Below are 15,741 nucleotides of genomic sequence, written 5' to 3'. Positions count from 1 at the left end.
TCAGAGGCCTAGTGAAAACCACACAGCATTCTACATTCAATCTATTTTCATTATTGCATGAGCAGGATGAGCAACAGGCGTGTCCCGTCTCCAAAACAAGCGCTCCCCGCTGCCCGGTGATGACGTCACGCCGCCTCTCGTCGCCTGTGTGTTTATTATGTGGTTTTTAAGGAGCAGCTGCTAACTAGCATTGAGCCTCGTCTTCAAACATGCTCTGATTCACACAGCTGGCAGGTAAGATCGTTTCATACCAACACCATACAGACTCACAGACGTTTCACGCGACCTCTGTGCTTAGTTTGAAAACTATTGCGATAAAAATAAAACGAGCGACGAGAGTCGAAGGTCGTTTTTTGAAGCTAGCAAGGAAGGCTAACTCGCAAGCTAACTTAGCACCCCAAGTAGCAACATTGACTACAGTATAAACACGCCAGCAGCGCAGAAGGTTAGGTTATATAACGGCATATTTTTGTCTAAATGTCGCGTGTAATGACTACCGTGGTGTATAAGTCAGTGTTAACATGTCTTTGATCAGCTGGGTGTTTGGACGTAGCTTCGCAGCTACAACAAACAGCTGTTGACCAGCCCTGATAGCTGCTGCGGATCTTTATAATGAGTCCTAAATGATAAATAATAAATAATTATCTTCACAAATGGATATACCTCGTTAAAAGATTATTCGTCCGCCAGTCCTTTTTTAATAAAAACATTGTATACGTCGCCACTGAGCTGCGTGTTTACACGTAGAGAAACTCGAGGATTGTGTAAACGCGAATGGTTTCTTGTGTAAAGTATCTTTATCCGGGTGTGCAGGGGCTAAAAGCACTCAGTTCTGAGGTATTGTATCATTGCTGCAAGGCCACAGCTTTGTAAAGCCGATAGTGCTATTCTGACACATATATAATACTTTTAGTTTCTAAAACAGACAGGAAGTTAAGTTTTTGACTGTCATTTAAGGGCCATGGGTGGGGACGATTGTGCAATCTTCCTGTATATATGTAATTTTATATCATGCTGTGTTATATTATGACATATGCTGTATATTATGTGTGCCTGACAAACACAACATATTTCCTTGTAGTTTTCTTCATCTTATGTCATGGTAAAATAATAATCTTGGGGTTGGAGTTCAGGTAGGAGCACACAGGTCACCTTTAAAAAAACAAAAAAAACAAAACAAAACTGTACTTTCTGTCAATTCAAGTTTAAAAGGTGATTTGCAAACTATGCCATAATTAAATTAATAATTACCTGCAGCCCCAATGTTATTATCATGTAGTCAAATTCAAATGTGAAACGATTGATAAATAAAACTAACTATTTGGGAATTAGGGTGGGGAAATATATATGTATATATATATATATATATATATATAAATCATCTTGATATCGTAATATGAGACTCAGTGCTGTCTTAAATTTTGAATGCCGCAGTATCAAAAGTGTTGTTTTTTTCTGGTTTTAAAGGCTGCATTTCAGTAAACTTACCAGACTGTGGTAGCTTTTTTTTTATTTCCCTTACCCACTTAGATCCACATTACTGATAATTACTTATTAAAATCTCATTGTATAAATATTTTGTCAAAGCAGCAATAGTCAACTGTCAAAAATAGTATTGGTGATATATTTGATTGATATCACCCAGCACTAATGGGAATATCTGTTTTGGGTGAATCCAGATACTTTGTCACACTTCAATAAAGCAGTCCTGCTTATTGATTAACAATATTGCCCACAGTAGCGAAACACAACTAGAGGTAATTGAGGAATAATAAACATAATGCAAAATGTCAGCTGTGGTACTCTCATCGAGTTACAGTATTTCCCAAACCTACTGTGTTCTTAGTGGGGGAAATGCTTCTTTAAAGTTGCAAATGAATTACACAAACATTTTTTAATAATAATGAAAATAACTACTTCATATATTTATCACATGAGGATGGTACACATTAAACTACACTTGGATAACCTTTAACTTTGTGTTTTATTTTGCCTACGTTTTCTGCCTAATGCTGCTTCATTGTAGTATGGATTATACAGCGTCTTTTGGACAGAGTTGTGATTTATGGCTAAATAAATAAAGTGTTGTGTTGTGTCTTGTTTGCAGGTTTGGAGGACAGAGATGGCAGTGTGTGCACTGACCATGCTGGATGGGATGGAGGACGAGGTCACGGCTGCAGGCGGTGTGTTGCTCCTGGTCCTGGCCCTCATCTTTGCTTGGCTCTCAACCCACGTGGCCGACCGGGGAGACCACATACTGGGCACCATCCTCACCGTGGGCGCTCACGCCTCTCTGATCGGACTGGGAGGACATGACAGCTACAGCGCGGGATCTCCGAGCGCAGACGCCCCCGAACAGCAGACTCCGCCGCCTTCGCAGGAGAACAAGCCAGATGACGGCGAGCCGGGGACTGAGAGGGGAGAGGGGGAGGGGATCGGAGAGGGAGCTGAGGGGGTGAGGACGGATCTTCTGCTGGACATACAGAGCAAACAACCACAGGCGGGAAGACTGCACACTTCAGATGAGGAGGAGGATGAAGAGGATGATGATGATGATGATGAGGATGATGAGGAGGAGGAGGAACTGGAGGAGGAAGAAAAAAAGATTATAAAGCATATTCCAGTGCTGACCAGCACAATCTCCCCCATCACCACCACCACTACTGCCACTTCCATCTCTGTCCGTCTTAAGTATTTAAATGACACGGAGGAGGTGGCCGTTGTAGAACCACAGGATACAGTCGGAGTACTGAAAAGGTAAAACATCCGCCTGCAAACTTCAAGCATAGATAGTTAAGTGAAGTTTCGAATTTTGGAAAATAACCTTCTTTTACATCTCCTCTTTCTTGTCTCTCCTCTTCCCTAGTAAATACTTCTCAGGTCGGGAACAACAAATTAAACTCATCTACCAAGGCCAGTTGCTGCAGGACCCCAAGAAGACTCTGTTATCCCTAAACATCACACACAACAGCGTGATCCACTGCCACATCTCCCAGGCCCTGCACGAGGCCACTCCAGAGGAGGGGGCTCAGCCTGGGGCCGGAGCAGGAGTCGGGTCTGGGGTCACTGGAGGATTCAGGGCTGCCGGTGTGGCTATCAGCACCAGCAGCCTGGTGGTGCCTGTGTTCGTGGTGATACTGGCCGTGGTGTGGTACTTCCGCATCAACTACAGGCAGTTCTTCACCGCTCCTGCGACCATCTCCCTCGTGGGAGTCACTGTGTTCTTCAGCTTTCTGATATTTGGGATGCACAGCCGCTGAAAAGGCAGGGGAGAGGGCACACGCATACAAGCTGAATGTTGTGAGGTAAAACAAAAATAACCGCAGCAGTGGGTGGCACCTGGAGAGACGGACTAATCAAAACGGGGTTTGGTGCAGATACCACAGCAGATTGGATCCCTGCAGAGTGTGTTTGTGTGGGTGGCTGGTCTGTTTGTGCATGTACCAAGATAAAAAAACAGATGAGTGATTGTACAGAATATGTGGAGTAAATAATAATCTGCAGTGAGTGAAGTTCAGGTGAAACTGAACCGTACTTTAGCTCCTCTCCAAACATGACTTAGTGGTTCGCACCATGTTTAAACACTCTGGCTTTATCTTGTCCACTCTTTTATCGTTGCTAAAGATTCATGATGCTTTTCTTGTCCGTCTGTTTTTTTTAGGCCACTGTTTCTGTGTTTTAAAAAATTATATACAATTAACTGATAGATGCAAGAATTAAATCTGTTGGAACCACTCACTGTTGTGCTGTGTGTGCCAGTTTAACTACCATTATTTTTGTGTTATTTGAATGAGTCAATCTATGTGTAAGCAAATATGGACTGTGCAGTTGCCTCAGTGCTAGGCTGAAAATTCCTGATATTTTTGTTGCTCAAAAACCGTTGCTATTTAGAAATAGGCTAATTTAAATAATCACTAGACATGAAAATAGACACTTTTTGAGAAGATATTGTAAATATATTGTGTATTTTCTGTAAATAAAATGATAGAATGAATCAGATGAACCTGCATCTGGCACTTAAAGATTTGGAGGGGGACATTGAACCCTCCTGATTATGCTGGACTGCTCTGGCTTCAGTGATGTCTCAAATTAAAGCATTTCAAACCAAACCTGTCTCAGTATCTGTTTTTAGTCTACGGAAGTGAGCCGCTTTCAGTTTATTTATATGCAAACATCGGTATGCATGGCAGAGAAGAAAAAAACAATCACATTATGATCATAACTGTCACAACATTGCATTCTTTGTTATTGCACTCGTACTGCACACAGATACACAAAGAGCCACGAGAGACGATCTGCTGTTGTCCACAAAAGGTGGCTTAAGAATCAAAATCACACCTGTGTCTCAATAACAGCTCATTTATCTTAAGTGCACATCACCAAGACTTTACTAGGAAAGATTAAAGATTAAAAGGGCACGTTCAAAGTTACTACAGACCAGGACAGAAAGAGATCCAAAAGTGTTAACTACACTAAAAATTAAATCGGGCTTCGACAGATTGTCACGTTCAAGATATTTAACACTAACAACTTAATGCACTTGACTTTAGGGACTGTACGAAAATTATTCGGGTGGTGAGGAGGGATTAATCCTATTTGTCACTGGTTATTATATTTTCTTTGAAACATCCTTTTAACCTAGAATGAAAAGGAGCACCCTTACCCCAACACCTGGAAATAAAGAATAAACAGATATAAAAACAGCAAATGTTTTAGCCATTTTCTATTTCTGAGCTCTTAAATAAAAAGTAATATCAGCCATTAAATAAGTGAATCAGGCTCAGGCAGCACAGTTGCTGTATCTATTCTGTTCCTAAAAACTGACTTTTTCATCCTACGAGTTAGCTGATCTTGATAAGGGAAAAAAAAAGCCTTTATAGAGGAATTAAATCCTTTTATCTGCGCTGGGAAAAAACCTTCCTACTCTTAAAAAAAAAAAAAAAAAAATCACATTGCAACCTTTCAATAAATAAAAGTAAGAAAAAAATAACAACTAATTAAAATGTTACGTAAGATTACGTAGTTAATGTTAACAGCCACACTTGAGGGCGGGGTGAAAAGCCGTCCAAGATGGATGCGAGACACAATAGTGCTGAAATCTCGAGCTAACGGGGGATTTATAGTGTCACACTCGGTCATTCACATACAAAGTGACAGAAGTAGATCCAACACTGGATCTTTTCTCAACTCCACACCGCTGACCAAACACGGCAGGAAGTGAGTGTGATTGTCTGATTACTGGTTTCAGAAAGTTACAGAAATTCGGACCCTAGAAAGATATGGGGGGTTGGGTGTTTCCAAAGCCGAATTAACCATCCAAAAAGCGATTATGACGGGGTATACCTACGCCTTAACCCTCTGCTGTTTTTCTGAACTCCTCTTGGCCCAAATAATTTTCACACAGTCCCTAAGTCTTACAAAAATGCTGCCCTGGTGTTTACAAACAAAATACATCATCCTTGTACTCAACTATGCACTTATGACTCTACAATCATATCTGAAACTTTAAAGGAGAAAAATTGCTTCTCTACAACGTCAACTCTTGACAGTTGCAAGTACAAGATTCGTGAAATAGTTCATCTGACCTGTGAAGCGTGTAACATATTTTACAAATTTTTTCATTGTTGGTTTAAAGGCTGAAACTAAGTAAAAATACACAAGACAAGTTTTGTACAGAGGAAAGAAAGTTGGATTCATGATTATTTCTCTATATCACACATCATACAAACATGTACTGTACATGTGCCCCAAAAGCCTATTGGCTCATGAAAAAGCAAAGTCTGCATTTACACACAAATAATATACACTTAATAAGCAGAGACAAATAAAAAACTTAAATAGATTGTTGATGTAAACAAAGTTAAATATTTAAAATGGCACACATACTGTCACAAAAACATCACATTCTATGATGCATAGTTTTATGAAAATATAAATGGATTACACATGCGCACATCTGCTAACCACACATGCACACACTACGTGAAAAGTGACAGTCACACAGAGTTTAAGTCAGCATACAAAGGCACTCACACACACACACACACACACACACACACACACACACACACACACACACACACACACACACACACACAAACACAACTGTGCAATACAACGCTAGATTGAAAAGCCACTGATGAGTACTCCAGTAAACTTGTGCCAAGTTTTGAATTGAAGCATGTCTCCTTTAAGACTGAGTTAAATGAACACAGAGTCTAAAAAGACAGACAGGTCGCCAACAGTAACAGAGTACCTGAAGGTCTCGGAAAGCCAAATTTAAGACTTTTAATGCTTTAAGGGAGACGTTTGGGATCAACAAAAAGCCTTTCCTGACAAGGCAGCTCTTAAAAGGTCTTATAAATAAGCAGTGTGCATTTACCTTTCAGAAAATGGTCAACAAATGAAGACTTGTAATGGGCCTTTTTCACAGAAGCAAGTTAATCTGTGATAGCAGGAGAAACACAGGTGCAACCAGTTCTGTTAATGATAGCTGTGATGCATTCAAGTGCATCAGTAAACCCTGTCAGCGAGCAAGGCCCTGGAATTAGGAAAGCTAAATGGAGGCCTAATCGTAATAACTACACCTTTGATTTTACTGCTATTTCTTTTCAAAATGGCTGTTGTGAGAAGGATCACTTGTGGTGCTTTTCGAAGGTATACTATGCAGAATTTAAAAAAAAAAATGTATAGAGTCATACAAAAGTGACTCATCATTTATGAATCATTACAAGTCTCTGGTTGAGTATTTATCTGCAGAGCCCCTGCACTCTGACTGTAGAGCATAAAAATGTTATCATATAGTACAGCTCAGTTTAAATGTAAATTAAAAAACAAACAAACTCTACTTTATCTGAAAGGTAGAGATGCCAAATGTGGTGATGGCATCATAAAGAGACAATTCCTAGATCTGTTTACACTGTATAGCCATAAGAATGTGGACGCCTCTGTGGCTGATATGTTCAAATTAAGGAATTTCTACAGCATTTTATTTTGACTAATCGTGTGCATTCAACTTTGTTTCCTGTTTCAACATATCGACGACTCCTTGTGCATTAAGTCAGATCCATAGAGAACTGGATTTCAAGTTTAGTTTTGGAAGAATGTGACTGGCCTGCATAAAGCCCTGACCTCAACTCCATCCAGTACTTTTGGGATGAACTGGAACACCGACTGTGAGGCAGACCTGATCACCAAACATCAGTGTTAGCACTCAGTAGTCCCCCTGCACTCAGTAAAAACCCCTGCAGCCAGACTCTGGTAGAAACCCTGTGGTTTAGAATGATATGTTCAGCAATCACATATGGGTGCAACGTTCATGTGTCCACATACCTTTGGTCATATGGTGCAACAGCGTAAACTGAAATACCTGCTTGGACACAATGACAGCAACTATGGTGGCTTTATCTGCATATGGGCACAATTTCTGATTCGCTGCTGGAGGCCTTGTGAGGATGCAACATCCTGTCCTCGATTTTAGGGGGACAGCAGCTGTCTGTGTGGTCCAAACTGTCTGAGATTACTGGAATAGGCAGAAAGTAAAGTCTGTGTTAGGGTTCTTTTTCCCCAATAAGTTCCTTCAGACTCTGACTGAACTCTGTGATTCTCATTCACAATATTTTAAACACTGTGTTCATAAAACAGAAGCAGAAATGCTAATTAAATTCACTTACTTGTCAAGGCTGTATGAGTAAGAACTACTGAGTCAAGTTTCACCTCACCCTGTTCAGGCCTGTGAATGCAGGTGTGAACGGAGGGACTTATCAGAGGAGACGAGAGCTGCTCTGACTGACAGAGCTTACGCTAGTTTAAGTCATCATAGATACTGGAAATAGAAGGTGCTGAGAGTTTGGGCCTCTTTTTTTTGGTCGATAAGCCGATATTACTCTGAGAGCTGCTGCTGCTGCTGCCTCCAGTCAGACTTCCTCCTCCTCCACTGTTCAAACCGAGAGACGTCCTCTTCTTTTTCTTGGGCTTTCTAGAATCTGAATGGTTGGCGCCTGTGAGAGGGACAGAAAATGTATCTATCAGCTGTCTTTACAATTTAACAACAAAGCTGGAAAAAGGTAAAAAAAAAACATTAAACTACTATCTACATATATAAATTTACATTAAAAAGTCTATAGATAGATTAGATACTTTATTAATCCTTCACAGGAAATTACATTTGTTACGGCAGTTCATTCAAACCACACATAACATGAAAGCACATCTGTAATTAGCCACAAAAAATATTAAAAATAAATTATAGATAGTAAATACCAAAAAAATATCAAATAATAAATGCTATGTTGTGTATAAGACTTTATTGTGCAGTAATTAAAAACAATGGTTATTTAAAAGCATTAAAAAGTCTAACGGCAGCAGGCAGGAAAGTCTTTCTGCAGCATTCAGTCCTGCATCTACATGCACATACATTTATACTTTTAAAACAGTGAAACAGTAAACAGTGAAATTTGTAGACAGTAAGACAAGAACTTTAAGTTCCTTACTAGCTTTCGATGAGGCAGAGTCAGTGGGTGAAATATCAGGTGAGTCTTCCCACTGCAAGCGGCTCATCAGAGTCTGTCCATCGGGAATGTCAAAGCTGTCATTCTCAACCACAGCGTCTGCATCGAGCAGCGACGGCCTGTTCCATGACATCCAGACAGAGATACACACTGTTACACTGGTGAGGACACAACTCAGACTGACCACACAGTGATTTAAAAAAAAATCAATAAAACGGATAGTTTCAGTCCTGGATTATTACTGGCTGAGCTGCGTTGAAGACAAACCTGTTGTTGCTGCCGCTTATTCCACCAGCCTCTTTTTTTTCCATCTAAAGCTGAAGACTACACACACAGTCTATGGTAAGTTAATGACGTAACCTGAGCTAGCTTTCTTGTTTTTATTTGTAGCCTAGTATGCTCACTTTTCTCCAGGCATGTTGCTAGAGATATCATTTTTGTTACAGTGCAGCTTTATTACTCAAGCAAGTAACCGGTCTACACTTTAACAAAATGAAACGTGAGCACAATATTTGCAGATGGTAGAGCCGTATGTGGTTATATTGTAAGTGCAACAACATGACAACTTGTTTTTCCTTTCTCCTACAATTAGATTTACTACAGCCCATGGGAGGGAACTTCTTTGGCTCCGTGTTGCCACAGATTTCTAAAGCAGTCCTGCTATATTTTTCTGGAAAACTATATTGCTTCTCAGAAGAATGACTAATTATCAAATCATTGCCTTTTCTGATGCTGTGCGTTACTTGTGCCTAAAACCCCCTTAACTGTCCTAAAATCCCTGCAAACCATGGCCTCCAGGGGCTTATTGCTTCATGTATTTCCACTATATTTCCCTTAATGTAGTTAAGAAGTAATTGAATGAGCGGTAAGATTATTTAATCACATCCTGATTGGCACTGGCACTCTTCTTTTGCAATTGGCTATTGGTGTGATGACGATAAGACTTTGGAGGCAACTGATAATAGTTCAGATTTTCCAGTGTAGCCAGCAGATATCAGGGCCAAGATTACATATCTGTATGTAAAAGCAGATAAATAAATAAAAAAAAAGCTAATGAAAAGCTAAACAGTTCTCACGCAATAGCAAAATAGGCCTTTTGCTCTCCACATGCACAACATACCTGCCACTCCAATGTGATTGCTCAATACTACAAACGGAAACCAGAACATTTTTAATACCAACATCTTGTACCACACACAGGCAGATATCTATTCATAGATTTTACCTTTTCTGAGAACCAATATGCGTCAGGTGTACGGCCTTTTTTTATTGATAAAAGGGCATTCGATGCAGTTTCTGTTAACACCTCTGTGCTGCAACTCTGCCGTCATCAAGGTGCTGTACTTGCACGAAAGGCGCCACTGTTCCAGAGTGTTCTCAACACTGACCAGCAGCATTGTTCTGTTTCTATCTCTGGCAACTCAATCAAAAAACATTGAGTCGCATCAGCAAACACCTGCACCATGTGGGTCTCAACACTCATTCACACGAGACTTTTAGAAAATACACTCGAGGTTGAGGGCGGGTAAGGACACTCACGCGGACGGCCCCAGTAGGAAGACCCTGACGGCCCTCCTCTGTTCGTCCGTGTGCTGGGGACATCGCTGAGACCTGGTGGGACACAAGGTGGCATTATACATCCCTGACACAGCTTCATGCATCACCCTGCCTGCCAACACACAGCCACAGGGAGCCAGGGAGGTAGGATGGACCCAATCAGTGACCAATCAGATGAGGCAGAGCAGAAATGACGTGTTAAAGGTTACGAAAAGTTAGAGGCTGGTCACTGACAGGGTCCTCCGTGGTCCAATTAAAAAAAATCTCTGTCAAATTAATCCTGTTTCTTAGTCCAGTGTTTCATTTTGGGGATAAAAACAAATCAATCATTGGTCCAGAAAAAAAGCTAAACAATGAAGTACAATGCTGCCACTTGTGTGCCCCTGAGTAAGTCCCAACGCACATGATCATTTTCAGAAATACATGGATGAAACTGATCATGTTCCAGATTTCACATGCAACAGACAGTTTCAGACAGCATTTCTAAGGGATTTAGTTTGCATTACAAAATTCACAGAAGGGACAGACTGTATTTACCTGGTACACATCTTCTTGGTGTGCTCAGAGATCACCCCACATTGCTATAGAAACAAACACAACATAAATGATCAACATCTGTTTAAGTAAAACAGGAGAGCAGTAAAAATGACTATTTATCCTGAGAAATAGGACTGTGAAAAGATCAATACGCTTTGATGCATTTACATGGAAAACTCACCGTTGTTAAAAGTGATCTGACTTCATCAGGGCCTAAACTTTCATAACTGATGCCAGTATTATAGTTGTACTGCAATGAAACACAGACCAAGAACCATTATTAATACTTTGCACTGAATAATGCAATACAAATGTGACTTTAAGATCTTGCAGGCGACATGAACAAAACGTGTCACCTTGTAAGGCTCTAAACTGACGCTGCTCCCCAGTTCACCTGGAGAAGGAAAACACAACTATTAATCCTTTTTATTTATACCACATTAAAACTATTAAAACATCATCAAAAATGGACCTCAATTCACAATCAAGAGGGTTTCCAAGTTGTGTACATAAGGAAGCAAATAAGACACAAGTATTTAATTTTTTTTACAGTCATTGCACTGAAATTTACACACCACTCTATTCATAGCATACAGTATTTTACTTTACTTATTCCATTTCACAATATTTTACCGCAAACCACGTATCTGAATTCATTCGTTCTAAATTCACCACATTGAAATTAAAAAATTAAATGTCTTGATTTGCAATTCAAAAGCTGAATGTGAATATACTTTTCTTCAATGTTCATAAATTCAGATAAAAAAAGAAAAAAGAAAAATAGATTAAGATAGCTTTAATTTAATTGTGCAGATTCAGATCCAAATTTAGACCTCAGAATTTTTTTAAATGGCAACATTTGGGTTTCCCTGGACAGGATACAAAATCATGCCTGAATGCAACTGAACCCACTTCTGGCCTATCAGAGTGAGGTCTGTCAGAAATATAATTTCAAAGAGGTGAAGTCAGAACAAATACATACATAGTTTTCAAAGTAAAATATTAAATATGTATGTAATATGAATTTGGTGGCTGTTGAAATTTAAACATTTGTGTTTCTCATTTGCTTCCATATCTACAGTTCTTGGAAACTAGCTTGCAGCTAATCAGATATTATTTGCTCCTCCCTTGTAAATAGAAAACCTCCTGAAGAACTTGATCCAAACAAACCCTCAAAGTATTTTTACTTTTCAGTTTTGCATATTTATGTCAAAATATTCTTTTCACTCAACAACATATGAATTTTCATTACACAGAATAGCCAAATAAATAGTTAAATATATTATCGCACACTATTATCAAACTCTTTGTGTCCCTAGTTATTTTTCTGTGCACTGTGCCTCACATACAAGTTCAGCTGAAAATTTGCAACATTTTCCCTCAATTTATAGTCTTTGAGCATTCACCCAACATTGCTTTATGCTGACATTTTTGCCCTGATCATTAAATCTGAAAGGTGCACCTCCTGCTTCCTGTTACTGGGGGAACTGCATACACAGAACATCCTGATTTATAAAATGATGCTTAGGCTGCTGAAAGCTGAACAAACCAAGTTATGGTCCAGTCCAGAATCATTTCAAATATTTATACAGGTGCATGGACCAAAACTTCAACAGTTCACTAGAGAATAAATACTTGACAGACTCACCATTTTTATGTTTTACTGATTTGGATCTTCTTGGAGAATTTTGATTCTGGACAAAGAAAATCATTCAGATTAGCTTAAACTCATTATACACATTAAAACGTAATACAATTTAGTCTAACGCTGTCTGCAAAAGAGAAAACAAACCCCAAAATACCTTATCTGACTTTCTCTTCTTGGCTGTGATGTGGAAAAAGAAGTTTGTTAATTATGTGGAATCAATCTGGAGCATGCTTAATTATTCTCTCGCCATAGTAGAAAAATAAGTTAAACTTACCTTTTTTTTCTGCCCCATAGGACCAGTCGTTATCGTTGAGATCATCGTTGTCTTCCTGATCACTCTCTGATTTGCTCATGTTATTATTGCTGGCTAGCCTATTAAAAGGTGAAAAACAAACAAACAAACAAACAAACAAACAATCAAACATTCTGATCCTACCTAATTTAGATAAATGCACCGATAAGTCCTGAATGACCCTCACTGACTGACCTGCGATTGGCGATGCGACTGCTATTGCGTCCCATGCCAAGACATTTCTCCAAGTGTGGGGCGAAGCGAGAAGCTGCTATCAGTCTTTTGCAGTTCGGGCACTCACACTCTTTGTTTTTCCACTGATTGTACACTTGGCCAAATATGTCCACTCCTGGCTGATCCACAATTTCTGGAAGAGTAATGAAGGTGCATACTGTGAGCAAACACACCAAAAAAAATGACAAGACAAATAGACCAGAAAAAAATAGAAACCATGGCACACACCAAACTCCTTCATGCTCTCTTGATCTGTTTCATCCAAGAAGAAATAGCCCTGTTTCACAGCACGATGCACCTCAAAACACAGGCCCAAACACGCATCTTCCACCAGCTCAGAGTAGATGTCATGGACCAAGGCCTATAACAAGGATCATTTAAAACCAAATTCAAACTGGATGCCATATAAAATGGATAAAGACATAACATCTGTCTGTGGGTAAAAGTTAAAAGCTATATTTATTACAAATCATACGCATTCACTCACCTCCAGCCTGGTGTTGTCTGGGCCTGACAGGGGCATATCCTCCATTTTCATTTGAAAGTCTGTATGGGAAGTCTTGATAGCAACGTAATGAGATTTTGACCTGAGGATTTTGAACAAAATAAAAGAACAGAAAAAAAATGACACTCATGAAATGGTTGGCATGGTCAACAGATAAGAGAGAGACGAATCCAACCTGTCACCAAGGCTCAAGTTTTTGAATGAAACTGGTGCTTCAAACACTTACGTTTAAAAGAGATATTGAAAGTTGTTGCAGATATGTCTTCATTCTGTTGAAGAGAAGAAAATACTTAAATAAATGGATTAAATAAGATAAGCCTTTATTGATCCACAGAGGGGAAATTAATTTGTTTCAGCAAAAGGCCAGAAATAAGTACAGATAAATAGTTTAGTTTAGTTTATGCAGTAAACTAAACAAGAGCAATTTAAGACAAAATGGCAGTATTAAAGTGACAGGTACATATTACAGGTAAAATGATTAACAGCAGCACAGTCAGAAAGTCTAGTACATATACACCAAACTTATATATAATATTATAAGGCTATTGAGTGTCTAGTGCATTAAAATAAAATTACAAACAAAAGTATATAATGAAATACAACAGTATCACATATTAACATAATGTAGTATAAATTCAGTATGAGGTAGGAGAAGCATAAAGTAAAAGGTACAACATAATATATAGTATAGTACATAAAAATAACAAAAATAAACCAACTGTAGCCTGAATAAATATATGAGCTATACATGTGTTTTCGTTTATTAAACATTATGGGAAGCATTCATCCCATAAAAAAAAAGTACAAAAGTGACAGTTTAAGATCAAACTCTAAGCCTAGACATACTAGTTACAGCAATATCAGGCTAATAATGTTTCCCCCTTCAGGGACTGGAAATAATGCATTACCCTCCCTCCACAAATAACCATATTTCACATTTTCTGGCTGTGATCAATGATGTGGTTTTCAAACGCAAATACGGGTTTTGAGGATATCTAAAATAAATATAATGTCGCTCCCAGGTGCCTAAAACAAGTATTAGAAGTGCCTCCCCCTTTTTGCCCCACCTCCCTCCCACCGTTACCTCATAAATAAGGAACGGTCCCTAAGTATATAAGATTAAGACCATTAATACAGAGCAGCTGTACTCGACATTAACGCTAACGTTACAGCGCGGCAGGTGTGGTTAACTGTGGTGTTAACTACGACAAGATGCATCTTTGTTTACACTATAAACACTACAAGAATAGCTAACGTACAACTCAAACATAAAACACACATCTGAACAACCTTAAATAAGTAGGAAAAAATAAAAACATTATAGACGCAGGTAATGGCAGTTAGGAAACTCAACACTGTTTACCGTCAACATTACTTTTTTATGTTAGCATTCGCTAGCTAGCCCCGCGACTCTTTTAGCTTCTGCTGAAGGATGTGCGTTTTTCGGCTTATCGATGGGAAATACTCAGAAACAATGTAGCGACGTTATGTTTCTAATTTCACAGGGTTAAAAAAATGTTTCCTCTTACCCTGTCATGCCGAAACTCAGTCTGAAACAGGCAGTTTCTCTGAGGGAGGCAACATCACCGCGTCAGTCCACACGGAAATACGTTAATAAGAAGCCTACTCTTCAGAAACACGCATCATTTTGTCGACAGTAGAGAAAAATCCTAGTTTAAATTGTTGGTCGTCGCCGGTGTCGGTTAAATTGACGTTAGGAACCCGCCTGACACCGAGGAGGCCGACAGTGAAGGAACCAACAAAACAACAAAACAACGCGCTTCCGGTTAAACCTCAAAAATAAAAGCCTTGCTTCCTGAGCTGTCAAATGTTTGATGGACAAATGCATCTGAAGCTAATCAGTGGTGTAAGAAGTATACCACAATACACACAAAGTGACTTAAAAAAAAGAAGCTACGCCAAGATGTTATAACAATCTGTTGCAAATAGGAACCTTATATTCAAGTTCTGATTGAAAAATGTAAACAACTTCAGGTATCAAAAGAAAAAGTACCTGACTCATTGGGCATGATGGTCTCTTTCAGTATTATTGCAGGGTGTGAGATTGTGGTTCAGGTGTAATAGTGATATCAAACATAAAAGATACAGAACTTCCCTTTACTAGTTTACTGGCATGTTGTCATAGTGGCTGAATGTATGGTTTACAAGGGAAACATGCAAGAACCACCAGATTATAAATACATTGATACAATTGTCACTGCTATTAATGACAACACTGAATAACATATATGGCCTGCCAATATTATTTAACCTACTAATGCATTAACACACAAGCAGCTTTTTAATTACCCAGTTGGTGGAGGCAGTACTAATTTAAAGTACTTTATTTGATAGTTTTCAATATAAATGTCATATTTTATTAATCACGTGTTTGTAAAAATGTAATGGAGTAAAATGTTCACTCAAATAAAGTACCTCAAACCTGTACTTTGGTACA

The 15,741-nt window shown here is 39.0% G+C and overlaps 2 protein-coding genes across 4 annotated transcripts; one reads left to right on the top strand and one right to left on the bottom strand.

Annotated features, from left to right (window-relative positions):
* Positions 1-97: 97 nt before the first annotated feature.
* Positions 98-4,109, top strand: tmub2 (transmembrane and ubiquitin-like domain containing 2). Its single transcript, XM_042504262.2, has 3 exons — positions 98-234; positions 2,108-2,757; positions 2,867-4,109. Exons 2-3 carry the CDS (start codon positions 2,123-2,125, stop codon positions 3,258-3,260), a joined length of 1,029 nt encoding a protein of 342 aa, XP_042360196.1. The 5' UTR covers positions 98-234; positions 2,108-2,122; the 3' UTR covers positions 3,261-4,109.
* On the bottom strand, positions 2,554-15,056 carry atxn7l3a (ataxin 7 like 3a). 3 transcript variants are annotated; one of them, XR_015779668.1, is made up of 15 exons: positions 14,813-15,056; positions 13,510-13,552; positions 13,266-13,365; positions 13,007-13,139; positions 12,740-12,911; positions 12,527-12,624; positions 12,407-12,429; positions 12,253-12,298; positions 10,961-10,998; positions 10,786-10,854; positions 10,605-10,648; positions 10,050-10,121; positions 8,493-8,629; positions 6,383-8,000; positions 2,554-2,584 (listed from the first exon to the last, which is right to left on the bottom strand). XR_015779668.1 is itself a non-coding variant. In XM_088091157.1 (14 exons), exons 3-14 carry the CDS (start codon positions 13,314-13,316, stop codon positions 7,804-7,806), a joined length of 1,080 nt encoding a protein of 359 aa, XP_087947283.1. In that variant the 5' UTR covers positions 13,317-13,365; positions 13,510-13,552; positions 14,813-15,056; the 3' UTR covers positions 4,344-7,803. The 3 variants fall into 3 exon arrangements, 2 of the variants coding, with proteins under 2 accessions (XP_087947283.1, XP_087947284.1); XM_088091157.1 differs by lacking the exon at positions 2,554-2,584 and having other exon boundaries at positions 4,344-8,000; XM_088091158.1 differs by lacking the exons at positions 2,554-2,584; positions 10,050-10,121 and having other exon boundaries at positions 4,344-8,000.
* Between the last annotated feature and the right edge of the window lie 685 nt (positions 15,057-15,741).

Source organism: Plectropomus leopardus, chromosome 18 (genome assembly GCF_026936395.1).
Source record: "Plectropomus leopardus strain MGB_pleo_1.0 chromosome 18, ASM2693639v1, whole genome shotgun sequence".
Classification (NCBI taxonomy): domain Eukaryota; kingdom Metazoa; phylum Chordata; class Actinopteri; order Perciformes; family Serranidae; genus Plectropomus; species Plectropomus leopardus.
Note: the sequence above shows the minus strand (reverse complement) of the source record. Positions and strands in the feature narration are given on the sequence as shown.